General features: G+C 45.4%; 2 protein-coding genes across 4 annotated transcripts in view; both read right to left on the bottom strand.

The window, feature by feature from the left end:
• Positions 1–60: 60 nt before the first annotated feature.
• On the bottom strand, positions 61–11,338 carry ppox (protoporphyrinogen oxidase). 2 transcript variants are annotated; one of them, XM_085366101.1, is made up of 13 exons: positions 11,282–11,338; positions 9,077–9,167; positions 7,706–7,840; positions 7,376–7,491; positions 7,079–7,211; positions 5,820–5,964; positions 5,267–5,460; positions 4,773–4,833; positions 3,189–3,307; positions 2,839–2,952; positions 1,940–2,089; positions 1,070–1,112; positions 61–988 (listed from the first exon to the last, which is right to left on the bottom strand). In XM_085366101.1, exons 2-13 carry the CDS (start codon positions 9,158–9,160, stop codon positions 852–854), a joined length of 1,431 nt encoding a protein of 476 aa, XP_085222227.1. In that variant the 5' UTR covers positions 9,161–9,167; positions 11,282–11,338; the 3' UTR covers positions 61–851. The 2 variants fall into 2 exon arrangements, with proteins under 2 accessions (XP_085222227.1, XP_085222226.1); XM_085366100.1 differs by lacking the exon at positions 11,282–11,338 and adding an exon at positions 11,157–11,259.
• Positions 11,339–15,635: 4,297 nt separating this feature from the next.
• Positions 15,636–26,036, bottom strand: part of dyrk1b (dual-specificity tyrosine-(Y)-phosphorylation regulated kinase 1B) — a 59,202-nt gene continuing 48,801 nt past the window's right edge. For both annotated transcript variants that reach the window (XM_085366099.1, XM_085366098.1), the window contains exons 6-13: positions 25,475–25,624; positions 24,649–24,785; positions 23,827–23,973; positions 23,334–23,474; positions 21,848–21,968; positions 20,869–21,051; positions 20,073–20,176; positions 15,636–19,241 (exon numbers count right to left, since the gene is read on the bottom strand). In XM_085366099.1, the coding sequence (XP_085222225.1) occupies positions 18,726–19,241; positions 20,073–20,176; positions 20,869–21,051; positions 21,848–21,968; positions 23,334–23,474; positions 23,827–23,973; positions 24,649–24,785; positions 25,475–25,624 (1,499 nt within the window). In that variant the 3' untranslated portion in view covers positions 15,636–18,725. The remainder of the gene's footprint in view (positions 19,242–20,072; positions 20,177–20,868; positions 21,052–21,847; positions 21,969–23,333; positions 23,475–23,826; positions 23,974–24,648; positions 24,786–25,474; positions 25,625–26,036) is intronic.

Raw genomic sequence — 26,036 nt, 5'->3', positions numbered from 1 at the left:
CATTGTATCTCTACTGACTGCCATTGTGATCAGTTTATTTTGGACGAGGCAGTGGTTCCGTCTCCCTTTGGCTTGGAAAATTATTGGAGGGACTTTACAATAATGATTTGGTGCAATATACAATTGAACTGGAAGCCATGAGAGAAGGCTCTGCAGACAACAACTCAAGAGGGAAAGATCCTCATGACAATTCAGGGCTGACGAAATAAAGAAAATCACTTTATAACCGCAGAAACACAGGCCTACGTCTGAATGTTTTTATTAATAACATTGGCTCAATGAAAAGGCCTCAGCATGTGACATGGTTAACTGTCAGCATCTACAGGGGGAAGTAAAAGCTGTTACTTACTGTCATGGCAGGAATTTAAAGGCTGGATGCACACGCTGATTTTTGAGGGAAGAGCTTTATGACGGCGCTGCAGTAACAACTCGACTGGTGTATGTGCAGGTTACATCAGCTTATCTTTATCAGCAATTACATTCAAAATAAATGCAATGAAACAAAAACAAAGATCTTAAACTGCAAATCATGTCAGGTGGCAAGTTGGCCATTTAAAGTGAAACGTTCTCATATCTGTGTCGCCACAGACCATCCAATAAAAACAATGGGAACAAAGGCTGCACAACCTGAAGCAGCTGCGCGGTGACATTCAGCCGTGTTAACACAATCTTGAGTTACACAGGCAAAAATATAAAGTTTCAGATGCATCTTAGATTCAAACCGCTGCAGCTGACATCAGTGAGCGCACTTTTTCCAAACAACGTCAGATATGTCTGGATGATTCAAGGCATTACAGGTGGTAGAAGATTCAAGCCCACATGAATCCCATGATTCATAGCAACCAGCTTCATCATACTACAGTTCCCAACAACTCCTCCACAGCTGTCCGTCCACTGAAGATGACATCATTCACCGACACACCATCGTAACAGGAACCAGTCAAGGACAGGGCTAGGTTATTGTTCTTTATGAAGCCACGCATGGACTCTGGGAAGTAGACAAAATAGCATTAAACGATTTGTCATCACACTTTGTTGATGTTTAATATTTAAACGGATTCATACTCACCAACTCTCTGAAAGTGTCCTTCATAGTACTGAGGTATGCAGTCCTGTTGAAAAGATGATCAAATATAATTTATCTCTGTTAAAGTAACTCAAAGTGCAGTATTGGTATCTCTCAACCAGAGGCCTGGGAGGGTCCTGTGCAGGATCTCAGCAGTTCCTAAGACTGCGCTCTTATGCACACAGATCTGGGATGTTGTTCCCCGGATCTGCTGGAGCCACTCGCCTAGCTTGGGGGTCACCGCACCGAGTGCTCCGATTACCACTGGGACCACTATTACCTTCACCCTCCACATCTTCTCCAGCTCTTCTCTCAGTCCTTGGTACTTCTTGAGGTTTTTGTGTTCATTTTCCCTGATGTTGCTACCATTCGGTATAGCTACATCTACCACAGCTGACAGAACCTCTATGCTATGAACCCATACGCAAAGGTTCAAAGACTATCCAGCACATATTAGCAGGACATCCCAGTTATGCTGCAAACAGCTGATTGCAGTTCTTGCTGCCAATGGTGGCACAAACAGTCATTAGTTTTCAGGTGGAATGACTTCCTCCAGTCAAAGGCAGGAATGTTTGGATGGCCTTTTTCTATTAATAAATGAAATCGTTATTTCAAAACTGCAGTTTGTATCTGTTCGTCTGAAACATGTTTACATGACGATATGCAAAAAAGTTATTGTCCTTCAGAAATAGGAAGAGATCCCGCCATGATGACATCCGACTGAGAGATCATCTGACTCCTCGTGTGGCACAGTCGTGTGTGTGTGTGTGTGTGTGTGTGTGTGTGTGTGTGTGTGTGTGTGTGTGTGTGTGTGTGTGTGTGTGTGTGTGTGTGTGTGTGTGTGTGTGTGTTATATAATATGTGGGGTCATACCCTGTGCAGAATCACTCGACTCCAGCTGGGTGCCGCAGTGACTCCGAGGTGGCAGCGCACCGCCTCAGTGGCTCTTGATAAGAGACGCTCCGCTGTTGCAGCTTCTGGAACCCCAAACTCCTCCTCGAACCAAGCCCCGCCCATCATTACCTAGGAAACATGATGAAAAGATATGACAGATAATCACATGTGAAATGAGTGGAAGTGTTGTTGTCATTATAAAAGCTGAGTTCTTCAAATACTATGAAGATATGCTTCAGTGCTTCCTGTAGTACCCCCCCCCCCCCCCATTAGCACAGGATACTCCAAAGCAGTACATGAACAGCGACAGTTCATGTAAATTCATATTCTCATTCTAAGTTAACGAATCCAGTCAATCTTCCACGTTCCTTAGATCACCATGAGCTGGATGAGAACCTGCACAGTTATACTTGTAAACAGGTGATCAGGCATCCAGTCCAAGTGTTTCTGGGAAAGATACTGAACACCAGATTATCTCTGATGCATCCATCAGAGCAGTGTTTCCCAACCACTGTGCCATGGAAGACTATCTGGCTCCACCTGATTAGTACTGTAAGCAATCAGTGTGAGTAACAGTTACATTTTATTCCACTAGAGGGCAGCACAACCACCTGCTCTAAATGTGCTGCCAACTGCCAGTAAAACAGAAGAAGACGAAGAAGAAATGACATAATAGTCATGCTGTGAGACGTAATAGCAACAGATAAATGTCTGAAAAGAAAAAGTAGTGTAACAAGAAAAGACGACCATGATCACAAATCAGTATGAGCCACAGTGAAGATGCTGGCAGGCAACAAATCTTCCACAAGGCTGCATCGACCGACTGTTACACACAGAAACACACTGTGAGAGTGACGCAAGGTGTTGTTCGTCTGTACCGTCAGTCTAGTAGTCTGTCCATCTGGTCTGTTGTGCTGAGGGAAGGGAACAGAGTCATAGACCACCCCGAGCAACCCTCGGTCCTCCGATGACGGGACGAGGTGACCAAAACCCTGCCAACACACACACACGGACGCACACAGGTTTGAATAAGCTTGTGTGCAGTCTGTCTGATGCTCTTTTCTCCAGGAATCAGAAAAGAAGTCAGTGTTTGCACTGGAGGCTTCAGTGGCTCACAGAATGAAAGCGATGCCTCAATATAGTTTGTTTTTACAACAGTGAAAATCTTCTTGTATCTGGTAATCTCAAAATTCAAAGAAGTGTTTTTTGTGCTCTCCTGTATTCTCACCATTACAGGCAAGATGGAGCCGTCATACTCCAGATTGACCACAGCTACTGTTACTGAGGAGATGTCCTGCAGCTGCTGGGTAAGAGGTTGGCAGGAGCGGGGCAGCACTGAAGAAAGAGCTGTGAACAGAGAAACAAGGGCTCGAAAAAGGAAACTTTTAATGTCATCCTTCAAATGATCCAGAACACTTGGTGTCACACAGGCAGGTTTTCGAAATGGGGTCGCCGTCGTCTTACTGGAGAACTTGAATGCTTACATGTTCATAAAATCGACCAGCAGTTGGAAACCATCCTGCCATTTAGTGCTAACTCAGCGGGTTCAGCTGCGACTGATGGCCTGAGAAACAGTGCGTCATTACCAACGTGTCATGATGTAAAACCAGCGAGCTCAACCATCAAAGCTGAGAGGAAGCATTCTTGTGCGTTTGAATTCAAAGGAGATGATGTTAAAATGGATGTGATGATAAATCTGAGTGAGACTAAGTGAAGTGTATCATATGTGACAGGATTTCTACACTAAGAATGAAACAAGAAGAAAATGTCATGAAGTTACTTTGAAGTTTAAAGCTTAGCTCTGACCCACGCGAACGGTGCGGCTGGATGTTGGGCAACAACAGTGATTGGGTGTCCAGAAAGAGACGCCAACGTTTATAACAAGCACCGCCCAGCACTGTGGACGTGTGAGTGGATTTGTGATTTTTCCATGTTAGCGTAGAAATTCAGGAGGATTTGGATTCCTTCTGTTTGTGTCTACAAAACTACTTCCAAGCGCTCGACTCCTCGCCGACAGACTACATCCACATAGATGTGGCGTGTCCTCTTCTTCTACCTCCCAGAGGTCAGAACAAAGTCCGCATTAGTTCACAGCAAGCTCGTTAAATAAGTATGATTTCAATCATGTCACTGGTTGCTTCTGTGATTCTTACCATTTGATTCAGCTTTTGATCTTTTTAAAATGCTTTAATAAGATATTTGCATTCAAAAGGTCTAAATTGTGGACATTCCCTTTTAACCCTTTGTAAAACAAAGCTAACAATGAGTATTGAACTACATTTGTATAAATAGCTCTTACAGGTCACTCCAGTCTCCAGTTAACAGACCCTAGTGGGTCAGCTTCCCGAGCCACTAAACTAAACCTAGTCGTACTGCAAGAGCAGCGATCTACAGCGGCGCTGTCGCTGACGTTTCTGCGAGGCTGCTCAGGACCCCGGTTGTGGTCAAAGCGAGCGGGGTAGACACCTGGAGGAGAGCGGCAGTCTGAACTGGTCGAGTTCCCTCACCCGTCGGCTGCACCTAAGTTTTGCAGCGGCTACTGAGGAAGAACCGAAGAGCAGAAATAGGACTTTTTAAGCTGACGGCCAATCTAGACTTCCTGTGTCGGAGTGCTGGTCCCACAGAGCAAGAATTTCAAGAGCACCTTTAGAAATACACGTAGGAAATGATTTTACCCACTGTACAGTCACAAGCTGTGGGTAGTGAGAGAAAGGATGATGTTACACAAAGCAGTGGAAATCCCTTACAGCTGTTCAGGGAAGCTCAGAGTGAAGCTGCTGTTGCACCATCAGTGCTTTACAATCATACTTGCCTTTAGCAGGCAGTGCAGAGATGATGTGGTCGGCTGATAGGACTCCATCCTCCAAACGGACCTGCAGACACACGCAGACAGACACACGCAGACAGACACACGCAGACAGACACACGCAGACAGACACACGCAGACAGACACACGCAGACAGACACGTAGACACAGTTAACTTGTGTAGACCAAATAACAACATTACTACCCTGATGTTCAACCTGCTGGTGATGCAGAGATAAGAAGAGATTGATCTGAGCTCCCTTACAAAACCTCATGGCAGCACAGTCCAAGTTCACATCCTTCTTTCTTACGGTCGCTACTTCCTCGTGCTAGCAGGCGAGGGAATCAGAACATTACACATTCAGGAAATGTGAAACCTTGCAAGAAGCAAACAAACTGCCATCCCCCGACACTACCATGTCTGATATGATGGTACCAACATAACACACCACTGCAAACCACCTAAGGTTTAGTTAAACGTCTTTAACCTCCGCACTAACCTGCCAACCAGAGGCTGAAGGATCAATCTGCTTAACAACAGCCTCTTTGTGAAGTTGCACTCTCCCACTCTGTTGTAGGTTCTCTGCAATGGCTTCTGGAAACGACTGCATGCCCCTCTTCAACGACCACTGTGCCCACGACTCCTCCTTAGATCTTTTAGCCAGAGGGCCGCAGGTAATCACCTGAGCCTCACCTGCAGGTTTCAAACATACAACCTTAGTCCTGCAATAAAGACAGCACACTTCACTGGTAGCACAGAGGAAAGTGAGACAGCCTGAAAACGCTGAATCCAAACAAATGATGACAGCACACAACAACCATCTGTTAGCATCAATGCAGGCAGAAAAATAGCCACGAAGAGCCAGTGTGTAGAACCAGAGCTCAAATCAATTATTTGATTTTATGAGGCTAAACACAGACGTTTAATCCTGACAAACACGTCAGAAAGTCCTGGGAGTGATTTTAAGATCAACTGGAAGTGCAGTGCAGGTAAATGGTTGCACGTACTGGGAAACTGTCAGAAATGGTCAGAGTGGAAGTGTTGGAGCGTACCTGAGCCCAGCAGCATTCCCAGGACGATGGAACCTCTGTGCTGCTCTGCGTTGTAGAGGACAGGAAAACAAGAGCGCACACTCAACTTCCTGCAGTCCCCAGCAAATACACCCCGACACAAGCTGTCCACAGCTATGTCTGCTAACTACACACACACACACACACACACACACACACACACACACACACACACACACACACACACACACGTTACCTGTTTAGTTAAGTGAATCTTATGTAATTACTGTTAGAGACTAGCTTCATGTCTTCCTTACTAAATACACTCGTGTTTCCAAATGATAATCCTCGCTGCATCATGAGTGTGTCACCTCCCTCATAAAGAATGAGATAAACAGCTGTCAGGTATCTACACCTGCTCATTCAGACTTTGGTTCAGTCTGAGTTTTTGCCGGCCTCCTGGTCACGCGTCAGCTCTTTGCTTCAGAACCTTTAGATCTGCCTACAGGGGTCACTGGGTTGAATGTTCAAGCAGCTCTAATCTGAATAACGACTGGGGTGCATGATCAGGCAAGCACACGGGAGTTTCCACTTTAACTGAACGGCTGCTGCGGTTTTGTTTCTTTTAGTAAGGAGTTTTTTTGTGGGCCTTTGCAAAAGCAAAAGTGCAACTGAAAAACATTTGTCTGGGTTTGATAACATGTAAGTATATTGCTGATGAAAGGAGTCTTATTGAAGTTATTAAATCAGCGAAGTTTTTCCAGACTGAACATTTTGAGACTGACATCAGGTCACTTTTGTTTGGGTTTCTTGTTGCTATATTTAATAATAATAATAATAATAATAATAATGGAGTGGAATTGTAAAGCGCTTTTCGAGAACCTCAAAGCGCTTTACAATTCCACTATTCATTCTCTCTCACATTCACACACTGGTGGAGGCAGCTACAGTTGTAGCCACAGCTGCCCTGGGACAGACTGACAGAAGCGAGGCTGCCATATCGCGCCATCGGCCCCTCTGGCCATCACCAGTAGGCAAGTCGGGTAAAGTGTCTTGCCCAAGGACACAACGACCAGGACAGAGAGCCCAGGGATCGAACCGGCGACCTTCCGGTTACAGATGCGATTCCCAACCCCCTGAGCCACGGTCGCCCCCATTAGCTGGTGTTAGGTCAGTAACTTGCTTTCAATGATGCCGTTTGATTTGTGGCTCCTGTTGCATCTCTGTTTTTGCCATGTTACCACAGGTTTATTGAAGCGACTGTGTGTGGGGCTTGTTTACTGACACAAAGTTCTGCTCACCTCCTTTCCTAGCCTCCTCGAAACGAACGAATGGACTGACTCGTCGTCGTTCTTGGTTTTATTCACCAGGATCTCAGCAGCGACGCTCAGCAGCAGCGGCTGAGAGAACGGTGGGACTGTCCGCACAATCCCACTGAAGGAAAAATGCACAAGGAGACGGAGAGGAAGACGGAAAGTTACAGGTTACGCTTCGTGATTTCATTTGAAATATATGTATATCTAAACAGCCGGTCGACATTCAGCAGCACATAATGCAAAATCAATGTTTGGTTTATTCAAATGTTTGTAAACACTCACCTGATTCCTGACGGCATCTTGTGCAGCTGACCATTAACATACAGGTATCTGTTTCTGGAGGCAACGTGGCTGTAGCTGACCGGCAGGATCTCCTCTCCAAGACCCAAATCATCCACCTGCACACACACACACACACACACACACACACACACACACACACACAGACACACACACACACACACACACACAGACACACACACACACACACACACACACACACACACACACACACACACACACGTCCAGGTTTCAGTCTGTCGTGGTCAGTTCAGCTCTTATCAACAGTTGCTGTGATTTGGTCTCAGTGTTGCTGTTATGATATGAACTCACCATATTGAGCGTGTTGGAGCCCACCGCCCCTGCAGGTCGAATCCCTCTGGGTCCATGTTCAAACACTGCTCCATCTGATCTCCGAGTGGACCACAGCCAACCTCCAAAACGACTGCTTGCCTCTAGAAGGATGACCTGTTTGGATATTTAGGTTTAAATCCTCTCAAGATGTGCGCAGCAAAGGCCAAGAAATGAAAGACAAGTGAAACGGAGGTAAGAGGCACAACATTTCATATAAACATCTTAGTGACCTTCCTGAATCTTCATTTGCATATCTCATGTTTTAGATGTTCCTGGAGGACATAAAGCCCTGCACCTGCACAGGAAGTCCTTTAATCACTACATCCTTTCACACTGGACGCAGCCCTGAAACCCACTCGTGTCTACAGGTTTCGCCGCACATTAAGTTTCCTGCTGCGCCGAGGAAAGAGCATCACAAGCACAGATGTGGAGCGTGATATACTCGTGCATCGACCACGGTGCGTGGCGATGCACTTTCCCGCAACCAATAGAAGCAAAGCCTGCAGAACATGAACGTTCTGCACACGTCCAAGTTTGGTCAACTTTTCCACGTACAGGGACCTCCAGAGTCCTTTCAACGGCTCCGTGGACCTCGGGGGACTATTGTGGAAACGACACACTCTTCACTAGTCGGGACAGTTTCAGAGCTTTAGTGCTGATGAATGAGTGATACATGTTTTATTAAACATTTGGATATAAAACGACACAGACCCTCGTAGTGGATACAACGAGGGACACAATTTTTTGAAATGAAGGAGCATCTCGTACACGCAGAGCAGCCGCAGAGCAGCCGCAGAGCAGCGCGCTCAGCGCAACACAAAGTTGGGTCATTCGCTCTAGCTAGCAGTGAGGTCAGCGCACTGATGTGAAACAGCCTTCTTATATAAAGTGTCCTGAGATAAGTGTTAAATAAAAGTGAACAGAACTGAGCACACAGGACTTCCTGCCCGTCTTAGCGGAGGACATTTTACCAATGGAATTCCTAACCACATCTCGAGGTTTCACTTCCTGGTTTGATGAGGGTTAGAAAAATGAGGGGTAGGGTTTCAAATCCAACTCTGGACTAAACAGGGAGCCAGTAAAAGAAGCTAGTGTGGGGGAAACACCACCTGCCTTTGTTCCTGTACTTACACTGCAGCACGTGGGATCCGCTGACTCCCTTTCAAGCGCGCTTTTCAAACAGCGCGACAATAATGAACTTCAACCAGTAACAAGCAGGTTTTCAGCTCACTGTCACAGGGTGTTTCTAACATCTGCCAGATGTAATAAGGGTGCTCGAGAAACTTGCTTCATACATGGAGGGTTTTTGTTCCCAGCTTTTTTCTCCTAATCAAACAAAGCATGTGTTACCTTGGTAACCTGGGGGCTCTTGCACAGGTAGTAGGATGCAGCCAAACCCCCAATCCCTCCTCCAAGGACAGCGACTGTTCTCATTGGCCAACTGCAAACACAAATGAAATCAAGAAGAGTGAATAGAGTGAATATGCTCGTCCGGTTTTTGGACACACGTTTGTTTTGGGGTTTTTACGCCACCATGGTGAACGTGAAATGAAGAACCGAACTTAAAGGTTTAACATTAGAATGACTGGATTAACCATCCATCTCCAGACCTCTTAACTCTGCTCTGTTGTGAGATTCTGAGGGGAAGTGAAACACCTGCTCATGTGAGCTAACAATCCTATATGTTTAATTCAATATTAGAGACTAAAGCTGAACCTCTGCTTCATGGCAAACAGACTGTAGGATAGACAAGCTGTGAAACATACTGATGGACCTGAGCTGGGGTGGAAATTAGGACCCACCACTGGCCAAATGTGGGTAAATTTATGAAGTGGCGTGTAAATTTAAAACAACGCACAAGCCACCGTGTCAGGTTTAAATTAAGTTACGGTGTTCATACTGTGTTACATCAGTGTGTGCAGGTACACATGTATGATACACTGTAAGAAAAAATGTACTGTACAGAAATGTAACAGAGTTAATTAATTAGTTAGTTGGGCGATCGTGGCTGAAGAGTTGGGAGTTCGCCTTGTAATCGGAAGGTTGCCGGTTCAAGCCTCGGCTCTGACAGTCTCGGTCGTTGTGTCCTTGGGCAAGACACTTCACCCGTTGCCTACTGGTGGTGGTCAGAGGGCCCGGTGGCGCCAGTGTCCGGCAGCCTCGCCTCTGTCAGTGCGCCCCAGGGTGGCTGTGGCTACATTGTAGCTGCCATCACCAGTGTGTGTGTGTGTGTGTGGATGTGTAAAGCGCTTTGGGGTCCTTAGGGCGCTAGATAAATACAGGCCATTTAAGAATAAATGATACAATTCATAAGGTTTGGTTGTTCTGGCCAAATGTTACACACAGAAACTAGCGGCTGGTAAAATGTTTGGAAGATTTTTATTTCCAGCCCCGACCTGAGTGTAGCTGATAGCCGATAGCTGGTAAAGATATAGCCGACAGTTGGTTTATCAGGCCTCTCACTCTGTCACCCTCCACCCTGTCAGTCTGTCAGCAGTCTGTCCAACCGCCCACCTTCACACAAAGAGCCCTGCAGCCTGGCAGGAGGCTTTTTGTGTAGTTGATACTTAAAAGAGCAGAAATAAAGGAAAGAATTCCAATTTTCTGTCCTTGGTGTGTCGCCTTTATCCTCAGTGGATCAGTGAGCTGTCATTTGTGAGATGTGGTGAAGCCAGCCGCCTCTTATCTGACGCGTAAATGTAAGCTTCGGGCACGCGCCTCTCCTTCAGTGATGATCAGACTCACACACGCGTATGCGCGTGCACACGTTGCAGAGTCTGATTGCATCATATTCATATAAAATCATCCTTAACAGTTGACGTGAAACTTTCAGCACATTTTCTCTCATCAGTTTCATCTCAAACTGCTTTAAAAACTGTAAACAATGTGATGTCATGATGTGACGTCATGTTAACATTTTATTAAAACTCATCTGAATTTTTTTAATCATGTTTCAGCACAGATGTGAGCATAACTGCCCTTTGATTTTTTTTAATATTGCAGCTGACAGACATGAACCCAGATGTTACCGGACCAGAGGAACGACGTGCAGAAAGTTCCACAGCAGGCCGTCCCCGCGCGTTTCTACACCGTGTTGAGCAATCAAAGCGCTTCACGTAACTTGTGCAGTCACACCAGCACAGGTGGCTTAGCTAACTAACATCTGCACACATCCCGTGGATGCATCGGAGACGAACACGGGTCAGTATCTCGCATGCAGACTAGGCTCGAACCAGTTCTGCCACCTGAGCTACAGCCACCCACGCGCAATGTGTGCGTGCGCGAGTCTACAGACGCTGCCGCACAGCCTAGTGTAGACGCGCAAGAAGGTTTACGCGCCGCGTAAACATGTCAGCAGAACTGTGGCACGCTGCTGACATTTCCAAACAACCCGACGACAGGTCACAGTGGAAAGTGTGAACGAGCGTACTTTGGCAGGTGGACGATGCCCAACACCATCCCCGTGAAACAAACACGCGGGCTGTTACAGAGTCTGCGCCAACAGCGGGCAGAGCCGCTTCACGGTCAGCGTCCTGCTGCCGAGCTCGGGCTTACCTGTAGACGAGGCACGGCAACGAGTCCGCGCTCCGCAGCCTCCACTCACGACCACAATAACGCTTCCGACTTGTTCTTGATTTTAGATTTTTATTGGCAGCTGGCAAACAGCTGAATGGTGCAGTACCGCCACCAACTGGTGTGGAGTGTGGTCTGGGTCTCAAATCCAAACAGCTTCCCCTCTCTTTAAAACTGAAATAAGGCCTGATGACCTTTGATCACAAAGGTCCTATTTGATGTTTATGTTACTGAGCATGTTTCCTCCTCTCCACAGTAGTCACACTCCCCGTATTATGTTTCCCCATCATGAGTAGTGTAGTGGTCAAACCAGTATGTCCAAATCTCATTCTTGATACGACCACCTCCTCTCTCCTACTCCGTCCTGTGGCTCCCATCCTCCTTTGAATTCTACACAGCCATCGTCTCTTCCTTTCTTCCTCCCACTGTCTTTGCCATCTTTTCCTCACCTCTTGCCTGACCATACTCTTTATCTCTGCCTGGCCAAAGCTAACAGCCATGTCAACCACCCCATGTTTTGTGCCCTTACTTATTTCCTGAGTCCACAGTGCGCCGGAATCCATAAACACACCTGTAAGTTGCATCATGTGTGCTCTGAAACGTGTTTGCTGAATCTCTGCTCCACCGTCTGAGTGACTGTAGACGGACCAACGATGAGCTTGAATCTGAACGAATGACTGCATGTAATGGGCTCATGCCTGCTACCCACTGAAAGCTTACAGTATTGTGAGCATTTCTCCGGTGTATACTGAAAGTCCATCATTAATCCTTTTGCCTATTTCAACCGTAAACTCCGGGACCACAGCTACACCAGTTTGACCAGCTGTGTTTGTATATATTTGAACATAATTATAAACTGGTCAATGAAATTCTTCTTTTCCAATAATGTGAAATCTACTGTGGCATCAGGAAGTATCCATGGAGGTGTAGCTGGTAACGGCCCTCTTTGACTGATGTCTAACTAATCCAGTTTAAATTCTGTTGCTCGCCGTCCCACAATCCACCCAAAGCTCTTTGTTTCCCGCCTTTCTTTCTCCCAGCAAGGTTTGATTACTCCTTGTGTTGGAATGCTTCCAACTTTCAGACTCCTTCAGAATAAAAGTACATCCTGACAGGAAAGAGTTTCCCGTTTTGACTTTACTGCTGCCAACTGGTTCAGGTGCGACTCAAATAACAGCAGCGCAGTTTAACAGTGCAGGTGAAAAGGTCAGTATTTGCTTTATTTATGTGGCCCTACTTCTGCTGGGTTTCAGGTTTCATCAGAAATGCTCAGCGGGCACGAGGTGAAGTACTGACAGCTAGGACTCCTCGGTCTTTAAGGCTTTTAGGGTTAGAGCACAGTCAGTGTGCATGCTTCAGCTTTTTAGTGAGGTAGAATCCCCCCAACATGCCCCTACAGGACCACTAAAGTTTAAAAAGCAAAACAACAGCAATCGGACAGTCTGCGCAGTTTAAATTACAATTTAATTCCTGACAGATTTGTTTCTTTGTCGCAGCATCTTTTTCATTGTCATGCAGAAAAACAGTCGTTCTCCTTTTGCTTGTTTTCTTTTTTCCCAGCAGGTGATCCTGCAGATCGTCTTTTCTCACTGTCCTGCTTCCCCTGTTTTTCTTTCCCTCTCCTTTTCTCAAACTTCTCTTGTCTACGTCTTTCCCTTTCCTAACCCCAGTCACGTCTGTTCTGACTGTAATAACTTAAAAGTTAAAAATAAATAAATGAAATTATAAAGCTCAATCGAGTGGACCAGTATAGCAAAGCTGTAATGATCCACTTGGGAACATAAGTCTGTGGGACATTTTTCTTGGCCTTCAGTCAATAATTCTGATGCTACAGTGCTGAACGGGACGGCAACAAAAAACAACAAAATCAGAGTTTTACTTTTCAAAAACTACTAGACATCTGAAGGATCCTAAAGATGGAAAATAATGAAATCTTCCTATGGGGACATGATGAGATGCCAGTCTTTGAAAAATGAGAACTGTGACATATTGAACTGCATGTGAAGCAGCTTAATCAACAGGCGGCTGTGGTGCAGCCAACCAGACTGAATCTGTGGTCCAAGCCTCCACAGGGCTTTGAATCTGTTGGAGCTAAATCAATCTGCAGGACCAGATCAACTTGATCCTCTTCTTAAGTTGGCTGCAGATTTCATAGCTGAACCACCAACTTACATTTTTAATCTTAGCCTCTCAGACAGTAGAAATCTGCCTTTGTTGAAATAACTACAGGTCCATATCTAAATCCTCTGTTTTTGCAAAAGTTCTAGAAAAGCTTATTAATATTAAAAGACCTGTTTGGACAAAAATTCAGTTCTTTCCCAACATCAGTGGAGATTCAGACAACAACACAGCACAATAACCGCTGCATTAAAGTGGTTAATGACATCATTGATGTAATGGGCTGTTTTAGTCAACAGACTAAACAATGTTGGTCTATCTGTAAATGCTGTAAGCTGGTTATCAAATTACTTGTCAGCAAGAACACACTGTGTCCATGCTGGGTCTTCTTCCTCTTTCCCCCCACTATCCAAAGGAGTTCCTCAGGGCTCTGTACCAGGACCGTTGCTTTTTTCTCTTTACATAAACAACCTTTGAGATAACTTATCAAATGCTGCATTCCATCTTTATGCAGATGATAAATTATCTCTTGTTCATCTCCTTCAGTAGCACAAACCCTGCAATTTCTGCAGTCTGCCTCTGATGTCGTTCAGTCCTTGAACTCAACTTAAGTTGGTGTTAAATGCAGAGAAATCCCAGTTCATGTTATTCTCAAATGGCAAAGAGCTGCTAGCTACGTCTCCTAAGATTAAAACCATTCAAGGAACTGAAATTGAAATGTTCTTACGAGTATCCAGGGACCGTTATAGATCAGAATTTATCATGTTAAAACTCACATTCAAAGGCTTGTGTCCAAGTTTAAACTAAGCGACTTTTTTAGAAATCGATCCTGTTTCTCCCTCCAAGTGAGAAAACACTATATTCATGCAAGTTTTTTCTTTCTTTTTACCTGTATTGGATTACGGTGACGTGCTTTTTATGAATGCACCTGCACCCTATCTAAAGAAATCTGATACCGTCCACCGTTGTGCTTCACGTGTCATTACTGGCTATAGGAATCGTGTACATCTTTGTATGCTGCTGCTAAATGTCCGTCTCTGTATATCCACAGACCTTCCCATTGGTTGGTCTTTATAAATCTCTCCTTGGGCTGGTTCCCTCTTATCTGTGTGTTTATATGTGGAAAACAACCAATACAGGCTTCGTTCTCATAATATCAGACAATTGATTGTCTCAAAACTCAGAACAGAATTAGGAAAAAGGGCTTTTAAATACGCTGCCCCTGCTTCCTGGAACATCTGCAGAAGGAACTGAAATAGTCAGAAATGGTTCCCTGAGGGGAGTTTAGGTCCATCTCAAAGGAACAAGAGAATAATTCTTTTAGTATGATTGTTTTAATGTTGCTCTTAATGACCTGTTATTGTAAACCTTTCACGTTTGTGCAGCATATTGTATTTGTTTTCATTCTTATGTACTTGTGTGGTACATGTATTTTTGACTTTTGCTGCCATGATGCCAGGTCATTGAAAATGAGATTTTTACCTGGATAAATAAAGGACTAATAAAAAATATATAATAAAATCTTCAGGACCAAACCTGAATGTGCAGGGAAGTAACTCTCTTATCCACTTTGGAAAACCCCAACATACAGGATTCAAACCAGTGGCTATAGGGATGCTCACCACGGCACATATTCACTGAGAGGAACTCCCAAGTCCAGCAGAATTCATTCCCTCTCAGGGAGACTGGTTTCCAGAAACCTCTGCTTTGAGGTGCACATGGATATATCAAGCCAATATCTCTCAACCTCAGATAGCAGTTCAGATACCTTCCAACCAGAAAGCTGACAGTCTGTGTTCCCAAGAACGTTTCAGCAGTTGTTTGTTGGCTCACCAAGTAGCTTTGGACTTCCCTGATCCCTGCCCCACTCCTGTAGGACAGGGCGCTGGTGACTCCACACTAAGTAGCACATTAATAATCGCTTTTGATGTAGAGAGCTATAAAAAATAACCCAGTGAATAACATCAAAATGAAAGCAATCGTCTCTTTAAGCCATGCAGGCAGTTTAACTAGGCTGCTTTCTCAGAGACACTGTTGGATTTCAGCATTCGTCACGTTTTGTTTTTGTAAACAAGCTTTTAAAACTTTCACAAAAAGACAAAACTTACTGTAAACACCTGTTTTAAGATTTAAAACTGTTGTTAACCATAATCTTAAAAGCACAGGTTGACATGTGATTCTTTTAAACCAATCATCTGACAGTCGTAGTATATACAACCTCCATTTTGTTTGTTTGAATGTTAGCTAAAAAGTGCTGGTATGAGTGTGCAGGTGAGCGCAGCGTGAAAGAAGAAAGCGCTCAAAGCACCACACAAGCATGATTCCCTGTAAAAGCCGACGGGTGAACCAGAGTGGTCATATACACGCTGAAGGCTGAGCTTTATCACTGTGCGCCTGTCAATGTGATGATGAACCTCTGAATAAAGTCACTTCTTAAATAAATTAATATGCACGATATTATCAGCCTCCTGTTTGCCTCTTCAAACATCAGCAATCCAATCATGCTAAAGTTTAACTTCTCTTCCACTTAATGCCTTTTGGCCAGCTGTGTCTTTTAACTTCGAGATCTCAAATTTCAACAGCACAAAGTCCTGTCAGTACATCCTTCCATCTTTTCTGCTTATCTGGGGCCAGGTTGCAGGGGCAGCAGCCTAGGCAGAGAAGCCCAGACCCCCAGCCACATCCCCAGCTTCTCCAGGGGATCACCAAGAAGTTCCCAGGCCAGCTGAGATATATAATCCCTCCAGCGTGTCCTGGGTCTGCCCCGGGGCCTCCTCCCGGTGGGACATGCCCGGAACAATCTCGTTCTTTTGGTTACTACCCAAAGCTCGTGACAACAGGTGAAGGACGAATTAGATCCACAGGTAAATTGAGAGCTTTGCTTTTACACTCAGCTCTCTCGTCACCACAACAACAGCATCCGCAGCACCAATCCGACTGTCGATCTCTCGCTCCCTTCTCCCATCACTCATGAGCTAGACCCCGAGATACTTAACCTCCTGAGACCCGAACTCTTCCACAGCAGCATTTTTAATTCCTCTTTGATATTCGGGCACATTGGGGCCTGATGAATGTATTTTTTTTTTACCTTACCTTTGTTTAAAGTTTTGATACAACAGTAGCAGCACGTCCTTGTAAGTGGATATCAGGCCCTTGTAGAGCAAAACTGAGTATTTTGCTCTTTAATCGACAGTACTCTTGAAGAACTGTCAATTTTAAAAAAGCTTCCAGCAGATTCCTAAATATCAGACTTGGAAAAGCGTCTGCTTTGATGATGAACCTTTTCTGCAGAGTGTTTGCTCTCTTTCACTCACAGCTGAAAATCTCCATTCAGGGAAGGAGGCACGTCTGTAAGATTTAAAGTCAGTTGAGGAAATCGCTCAGCCCAGCAGCGCGATCTACAGAATCTTTGTTCCCAAGTCCTAACCTACGAATGAGTCGGGCGAGCTTCTTACTCAGAAGTGCGGCTGCTTCTTTCCATCAGGTCATCACAACAGATCCATTACTTGCAGGGCCAACATACTGTACATCCAGTTTCTTTGGCAATGACCTTCATAAGTGCAGGGTGCTGCAGACATCAGAGCCAGCGCGTAGCTACAACTCAACAAGTTCAAAGAACAACACACAACTCACCTTTGTAAGGTCAGTGATCAGGCAGTGGTTGACATTCAGTAGGAAGTCTCCTGATGCCCAGTTCCTTTCTCCTATTTAGTTTGTGGTGGTATTAGCACCGAGCTAACAACTACAAGTGTACCACAGCTCATTTTCACGCCTTTAATTAAGACAAAAACCTTATTGTAGCCTGTTTCATGTGTAACAGCTGTTATGATGACATGTTTCATTAATTCAGTGGATATCCACACAGAAAGTGTGGTGGCTGTACGAGGAGCAAGGACGGAAAATGAGAAGTGCAGCATTCAACCTGACAGGGCGCGACGATCAGATCAGGAGGAAGAAAAGCAGAAAGCTGATGTTTGTTTGACTTTGGTGTGCAAAAGTATACTCTTTATTCTTATTATATATCCAACTTTATTTTGCCCCAACCCTTACCCTCCACCCAGCCCCACAACCAGTGGCATTCCCATGTCACCAGTTACTGTCACTGTTACAATAGCCAATCAGAGCTCACCTGCAGAAAGAAGGCAACCAAACAAAGAAGAGCAGAAAAAAGGGTTACTTTCAGTTTGTTTTTTTCTTGTTAAATAGTAATAAATACATTGAGATGCAGTGGTTCTTACTTTATCCTTTTCTCTTAAGCAGAAGGGTTAAAAAGTTTCTTTTAAATTTCTGTTTCTATTTCTTTTTCTTTTTTTATTGATCTGTGTTGGATCTTTAGCAGCAATCCGGACCAGTTGTCATGGTGATTAGCAGCACAGAGAGGAGGAGCTGTCTGGAGGAGAAACACAACAGGAGAAGGAGAGGAAGAGGAAAGCAGGGAGAGCGTGAGGCGGAGAAGGAGGAGGAGGAGATCCCTGTGAGTGTCAGCAAGGCATCAGTGTCCCGTGACCACCTCCTCCCTCCGTCTCCCTCTCGCTGTCCGTGCTGCTGCGACCAAAGAACATCAGAGGAAGAACAAACGCAAAGAAAAACGAGAGAGAATCCGCCAGTCCTCAACCACAACCTTTCAAATCGCCCCGTCTTCTTCGTGTAGCAGTACATATATATACACATACATATGCATATTATATATATATGTATGTATGTATAGCCTCCTGCCTGCATTTACACCTACTTTCAAAATGGGTCCTTTTCACTTCAACTGTGACCTGACTTCGACGTGTCAGACTGATCAATAGACACCGTCCGTCCAGACCAGCGAGGGGGGGCCTGCTACAAATCTGATCTCATATCTTACAAACACACATGCACGTGTGCAAACATGAACAGACCAATGCGAGCACGAGCCCTCCTTCAGCTTACAGCTACTTTATGGAATAAAATGCAAAAACTTCTCTCTCTTTCCCCTTCATCCTCCTCCTCCTCCTCTCCAGACTCAAACAACAACCACACAGAACACACAACTCCTCAAACCCGAGAAAAATCAAATGATATTAATCAACACTAAAATTAATAAAAACAAACTGGTCACAATCATTCCTTTCCAGTTACAGGCGCGACAAAGACAAACTAAAACAGGAAAAAGGAGTTTCCCAGCATCCTCCTCCTTCTTCTTCCTCCTCCTCTCATGCAGTACAAAGTCTCCTTCAGCACAAAGTTCACCTCTTTGTCTCTGAACTCTGGCTGTATGTGTGTAGTTGTAGTAGTTGTAGTTAAAATTGTATGGCTTTAGGGCATGGTTCAGGTTTTATCAAGAGTTGGCTGGCCCCTCGTCTGAGTCCGGCCTCCCTCTGCCTCCCCCAGTGGGGTTATTGTTGTTGGAGGCAGGGTAGTAGTCTTCAGGGGGCTGGGCTTGTGGCCCTGGGGCGGTGGGAGCCGTCCGAGTCCGGAAGGCAGACAGTCCGATTGGCAGAGCGAGGGGCAGAGATGCAGAGCCAAACTGAGAGGCCTCCATGGAAGACACCGCCCCCAGGTGGTGCAGCCCCAGGGATACACTCACATCCATGCTGTCACTCATCTGGGGCGAGGATCCCTGTGGGCCCCCCCCTCCGCCGATGCCTGTCTGTCCACCCTGCCTCAGGCCACGGCCACCATTCCCATGGTGGGAGTAAGTTGGGTGTGGGTGGTGGGGCGGGTCCAAGAAGTGGCGCTGGTGTTGTTGGGAGGCAGCTGGCTTATGGAGCAGCAACTGGGTGTATCCTGGATCCTGACCCCCACCTCCGCCATCACTGCCTGGCCACATTCTCATCTGCTGCTGTGAGGGAGCCTAGATGGAAAAGAAGAGAGACACGGTCAGTGGGTTGGGATTATAATGGGACCAGTGACAGCACCATCTCTTTTCCACAAGCACCGACTCAACTCAGACACTTGTTTAAGCTACTCGGCCAGGGTTCCCATCGGGCCGTGTAGAGATGACTAAATGCCACTGATTGGCCAGGAAGCGACCAATCAGTGGACTGGTCGGCTACATGCAACCACAAAGACGGCGCGCTCCGACGTTTTTGTGCCCGGCGGCTGACGACAGCATCCAGACAGAGCGAGTCGACTGTTTTACACACAGATGACATCACGGCACTTTCAGGCTGCTTTGCTATAACAACCCCACCCACACTCAGGTGGTGCTTAACAATTGAAACCAAGAGCAGAGTTGAGTCAGATGGTGCCCAGCAGGTGCTACTGGAAAAGAGGCTTATTTGATGAATATTATGGGAACTCCAGTAAGATTTGGATGGTTCAGTTCCAGGTTACAGAGAAGTCCTTTACAAACAGGCTGGAGGACGAGCGTTTAAGGACAAATATATCATGATGAATACTGGTTTTCATGGATGGAAGTGAAGAGTTTGCTATGCTTATACTGTTGTCTTTCACAATTTTTAAAGTCAATATGCAGATTTTCAAAATAAAACTACTCAAAAAGGATTAGGGTCAGAAAAAACTAGTGTGGCCAAAATATTTCATCACTGCCAACAGGAATGAAGCTGCTAAAGTAATCTGACCCGGGATAAACATTCCTGCAGCAGCGAGTGACTGATGCAAAGGTCCTCATACCGTCTCAATAATTCTCTGTTATTGTGTATGCAAACAGTGACAGTGGTACCTGAGGGCTGGTCATCTCATAGTCTGAATGTGTAACAGCAGAGTTGTAGTAACGATTACTGTAGCGGTAGTTGCGGTTGTCATTGGAAGAACCACTGGAGCCACCTGGAAATAATTGACACCAACATTAAATTCACACTTGAGCACAGCTTTACTTCATGGATATACTTTTAGCTAAAACAAGCCATAATGCATTCATTCTGTGTGAACTAAAAGAAAGACATTTACAAAAAAGAAGAAGAGGAGGGGCGTGGCTTCAGTAGGGTGGTTAGAAGGTCCCGCGCCTCTGTCGGGTATGTACCCCGCCACGAACGCTGGGCGTTCAGCTCTGACTCGTAGCGTGTTTGCGCGACGCTGAAGAAGACTAAAGAGTGGATCTGCTTTTCCTGTCACCGAGAACGAACTCGCCCGTCTCCTCACTTTCATGTTCATCAAGAAAACTATGAAAACCTGACTGAGAAATAAAGTAATGCGCTGACAGGGAGGGTGACCGTGCTGCAGTGTTTAAGTACATAGACCCTCCACTGAATATCACTGGGTCACATCAAATCTGTATTATGAAGCACTAATAAGCATCTCACACACGCCCAGCAAACAGCATCCTCTCAGCTGTTTCACTACACTCCTGCCCCGGTCTACTTGACCCTAACAAAATCCTGCTTGAGACATTTTAGGGATGAAATCTAAACTGCTACCATTTCTTTGGACCTGTGACAAGGATGACATATTCCTCATTCTAACAGATACGGGAAAAAGTTCAAGGAAAGCTGGTGCAGAAAGAGAAGAGTCTACATTACCAGAGCTAGAAACAGAGCTAGTAGTGGAGGCAGAATGAGAGTGGTCCATGGCAGGAGAGGTGGATGTAGATGAACTAGTATTGGTTCCTTCATCTGTTGTTTTCTTGAAGAAATTGTGCTGCAGGGCGTAGAATGGCGTGATGCGGCTTTTAGGGTCGTAGTCCAGCATGCGCAGGATCAGGTCTGGAAGAGGACAAACACTGACATAATGATGGTGGCCAGCTACAATTGTAGTGTCAACCCCGTGATGTTTCTTGTGTCCCTCGCCCTCACTTGATATCTGCTCCTCATGCTAACTCCACATAGAGGTTCAGCGCTTTAATCCACGACCACATCCTTTCAGTCAACTCCCACAGGCCAAAGACAAGGGTAGGAACATAAACCAAACACTAAACTGACAGCTTTGCTTTCACACTTAACAGAGAATGATAGCCAGGACCCACTCCATGAGCCAAAGGTGTGGGGAAGCAACCCTTTTGTCCACTGGGGAAACCCCAGTGCAGCGAACTGGGAGGACACAAGTATACCGACCCCTGACTCTTACCGATGAGCAGAATCCAGCCCCATCTCCGGGACAGTGCTTCCAGAATGCAGGCTGTGCCCTGAGGTGAGCCCAGCTATAGCTTTCTGGTACCTCACTCAACAGCTCAGGCTCCTTCCCCTCCACAAGGAGGCTTTTATATTTCCACAGCCATTTTGACCAACCAGGGACAAAGTGCCGAGTCCTCCACCTTTGACGGCTGCGCACTGGCCTACATGCTGCTACTATTTACGCTATGCTTACAAATGAATATAGATTTCATCTATACACATCACATTAGAAGAGACACCTCAGGAGGACATTTACTGCGAGAATAATTTACACAACTTTAATCACTCATTTATATTTCACCCTCTCTGTGTTTGTTGTTTCCACCTCCATGAACTTGTTTACATGAATATTAATGCTCAGTCCTGCAGTAATCATGCAAATGCCTACCTTTAAACTTTAGGTAGTCACAAGGGGCGTGTCCTGGCTCTCCTGCTCGCCGGCCCCCTGGACCCCCGGTCTCAACACCCAAAATCTCATGTAGACGCCGTGTGGCTGGGGGCTTATACTCCTGGAAAACACAAAAACACACACACGCTATGACTATTAAGGAAAGTCTGTGAAGTTCCAATAACAACATGAAGGCACGCTGTTCTTCAACACTTTGCTCAGGACACAATACTGAGGTTAACACTGAGACTCGTATTCTAATGAAAGAAAACTTCATTCATTTAGCTCCGTTTCCCAAACTCTGTCGTCTTGGAGACACAATAGTCCAGGCTTAAAGCTGAAACTGCAGGAAACAAAGGTCCTCCATGGTGGATAAAATCTATGAATCCTTCTTCACAGAAAGCCTGTGAGGAGTCCTCAGCTTGTTCGGTGCTTTGCACTTTGTACTGGGTTGGGCCTGTTTTTGTCTTAATTTTTAATGGCACAGATTCAACGAGGTGCTGGAAACATGCCTCAGTGATTCTGATCCATAGCAGTGTCTCATCGATGGCTGTGTATTCATGAAGCAATCCTCCAGTTACACCACCTCCCAGAAGTGCTGTATTAGTTTGTGATCTGGACCATGTGGAGGCCCTTTGAGTACCGTGAACTGACGGTGGCATTCAAGAACCCAGCCTGAGAGGCTGTGAGCTTTGTGACAGGCATCAGGCGATGGCTATAATGTGATGATAAAGGGATGGACATAGTCAGCACCAATCTCAGGTACCGTGTGGTGTCGTTGTGGTACTGAGTCGATACAAAGTGCACCAAGAAAATATTCTGCACCTGCAGCTCGTCTGCTTCATGATTCCAAGTGTGAGCACTCAGAAACACTCTCCTGCCCCTGTTATAGCTTCGTCGTAACAGGTGTTGTGTTATTTATAGTCACTGTCGCCTTCCTCATTATCCTCTCATATCTGGCATTAAGAAAGCATTTTCAGAGCTGCTGCTCACTGCACATTTTCTCTTTTTCAGGTAAACCTGATGGTTAGAGAAGAACACCCCGTGGATCCTCAGGTAGAAACAGAACACACCAGAAGCCATGGCATGTTTAGAGTCACATGTCTTCCCCAGTCTGATGCTCAGCTTGAACTTCAGCAGGTTATCTTCACCATAGCTCAGCAGGTAGGTATCTATGAATCATCTACCAACTGGAAGGTTGGTGGTTTGATTCCTGGCTGCTCCGCTCTGTATGCCAAATAACCTTGGGCTAGATACTAACCCACTGCAGTATGAACGTGTGTGTGACAGCAGGACGACAGAAAGGACTTGAACGGAAAAACGGGTGAATGAGGCAAGTTGCTTAAGTGCTTCGAGCGCTCAGGTAGAGTAGAAGGGTGAGTCCACCTGGATATCCTGTGTTAGTCAACACTTGGAAAGTGAACTGAACTAAACACACAAGTTAAAAATTTTCCACATGTGAAGTCAAAACAGAAGCAAACTCTACCTTCTTGACATCCTTGTTCTTCTTCACCGTCCACAGACCATCTGACAGCTTGTCAAAATACTTCCTGGCTTTAGGAGCTGCATCCAGCATGTGGCTGGGTGGAACTCCCAGAACCTCCACAATTTTATTCATCTGGTCAACCTACACACACACACACACACACACACACACACACACACACACACACACACACACACACACACACACACACACACACACACCAAAGTAAGAGCATACCACAGACATGCTGTTGCAAACACATGCGGTCTTCAAATTCATGCTTCTCAGTACAATCTCAAAGGAACTAAGAGTAGACTGGAAGAGACAGACTTTCTGTCATCGTAACAACCGTGTCTACAACGTGGCCTCTCTACGCTAGCTTCTTAACACATCTAAATGGATGTAGCATAAAACACTGAGCACGGATGAAGGACATCCCCGATTCAAGCCCGACACTACCCGACACGTGTGTTCACGCTGGTGTTGCTGTTACCTCATTGGAGCCGCTGAAGAGAGGCTCCCCTGTGTGCATCTCCACTAGGATGCATCCCAGAGACCACATGTCGATAGCCAGGTCATACGGCATTCCCAACAGAACCTCGGGAGAGCGGTAAAACCTGCTCTGGATGTACTGATAGATCTAAGAAGGAAGTGGAGTTTAGCAATCTGACACCAAGACTTGACAGTGTAGCTATTTAACTGAACACATGCAATCACATTTGACCACACATTCATACCTTGCTTTATTCTATACACTTTAAGCACATTATCAAGGGTTGTGGTCAGAGCAGGCATGAATGTCATGGTAACTTTTTCCCACAACACAGAGAGAAGCTAACTGCTGTTCATGATTAGCAAGAAGACAGTGTAGAGTAGCACTTCTTAAAGATTTAAATGGATCTGTTTATTTTTGTCCCTGCATGTAAACTTTTGAGCCTTGTGTGGATCAAACGTGTGCGCTCAGTTTTGTTGTCCAAGCTGCAGTATTGTACAATTATTCCATCACGGAAAAAGGACAGTAAAATTTTTAAAAAGCCCAAAGTTCCCATGACATTCATGCCGATGAGATGATGACAGCTGTGTCTCTTCTCCATTCCCACTAAAGCTAACCTAACCTGTCTTTGGGCAGTGGGAGGAAACCCACACAAAAACTAGGAAACCTCTTATCATGAGCCAACAGTCCTAATTATTCTGCCATCGTGCAAGCCACGCTACTTGATATATTTTCCAAATGTGAACGTTGTGAGTAACGGGGAGTGATCCTAGTAGGTGAGCAGCGTTTATAAAGAATCATATCTGGAGTAAGTGTGCTCACTCTCTGTCCAAGCTGGCAGGAGGATCCAAAATCAACTATTTTGATGGCTGATCTCTTGGGGTTACACAGCAGTATGTTCTCTGGTTTCAGGTCGCAGTGGATGATTGACAGCTCCGGAGTGGCCAGGAATAATAGTGCTGTAGACAAAACACCAACATGTGTCAACAATATTATGCAAACTGAAGACACGTATAGTCTAAATAAGTGCACATCATCAGCATTAAACCTGCATTTACTGCACATTTCTAGAATTATTACCAGTGTTTACATATCGATCAGTAAATGTATTCAGACACCTGCCTCACTACACATGAATAACTGAACTGTTTAACATCTTTTTATTCCCTGATAAACATGTAAACAGTAGCAGGGATTGCTGTTTCCATCCTTAAGAGCTGAAGGTGTGAACCTTGGATGAGAGAGGCTGCAGGGTTAGGCCACTAACCCAACCCCACTAACTGCTTTGGACTGTGGGGGGAAGCCGGAGCACCGGAGAGAACACGCCAGAACGGGAGAACGTGCAAACTCCACACAGTGGAATCGAACTGAGGACCGTCTCCTTGTGAGGCTAGTCACCGCCGTGCTGCCCAACCACACCACATTTACAACCATTTATTCAAATGTGTTATTGTTACTTTGTGGTGCCAGCTGTGTGCTCAGTTTTAAAACGCTCGCCGTGATTGGCTCAGTCGTTCACGGTCAGCGCTTTGTTTAAGCGTAACTACAGACCACGACTATCACACATGCTTCCAGCACCTTTTGTGGAATCACAAGTACAAACGCTCAGCCACAGTGTTGCAGCTGCATGTCGTCTCTATGCACCCACCTGTACAGAGCTGCTGTGCAAATTTCCTGGTGAGGTTGAGGGAAACTCCTCTGAAATTGGTGTTCCTCAGCAGATCGTACAGGTTGTAGCTCAACAACTCAAACACCAAACAGAGATGGTTCCTAAACATAAAGTGACGCTTCAGGTGGACTGCACAGAGACAGATTGACAGACAGACACAAAGAGACAAATGGGAGACATGGGGAAAAGTTAATCCACTGAATCGTTTAAAAATACCACAGTTTTGAGACGTTTCAGTTTCAGGTGTCAAAGGTGAGGTGAAATATTTAATATGTTTTTTGATTATTCGTCATTCCCATCTATGTCAACATTAACGGGACAGATTTGTTATTTGTTATTTGTCATTTCAAATGCAGGTAGTAAGTGCTTGCATAGACAGATCTTTGTACTTAAACAGCCTCAGCATGATAGGAGAGCGCACACTCTAAATACCTCGCATGTTGGATTTCTGCTGTTCAGCAGCCAGTGTTAGCAACAGTGCGTGTGCACACTAACAGATGTGTGTGCACAGAGAATAAATGTAGTAAAGGGCCCCCTGTGC

This window comes from Diplotaxodon limnothrissa, linkage group LG11 (assembly GCF_057381915.1).
Source record: "Diplotaxodon limnothrissa isolate DT_005_m linkage group LG11, D_limnothrissa_male_GT1.1, whole genome shotgun sequence".
In the NCBI taxonomy this organism is placed as follows: Eukaryota; Metazoa; Chordata; class Actinopteri; order Cichliformes; family Cichlidae; genus Diplotaxodon; species Diplotaxodon limnothrissa.
This window is presented reverse-complemented; position numbering and strand designations above follow the sequence as displayed.

Coding starts and splice junctions, on each gene's coding strand:
- ppox (XM_085366100.1), bottom strand. CDS start 11,185: ATGGTGTTGGGCATCGTCCACCTGCCAAA. Junction 7,492..7,705: donor GCTCCAACACGCTCAATATG/GTGAGTTCATAT, acceptor GTGTGTGTGCAG/GTGGATGATTTGGGTCTTGG. Junction 2,090..2,838: donor GACAGACTACTAGACTGACG/GTACAGACGAAC, acceptor CATGTTTCCTAG/GTAATGATGGGCGGGGCTTG.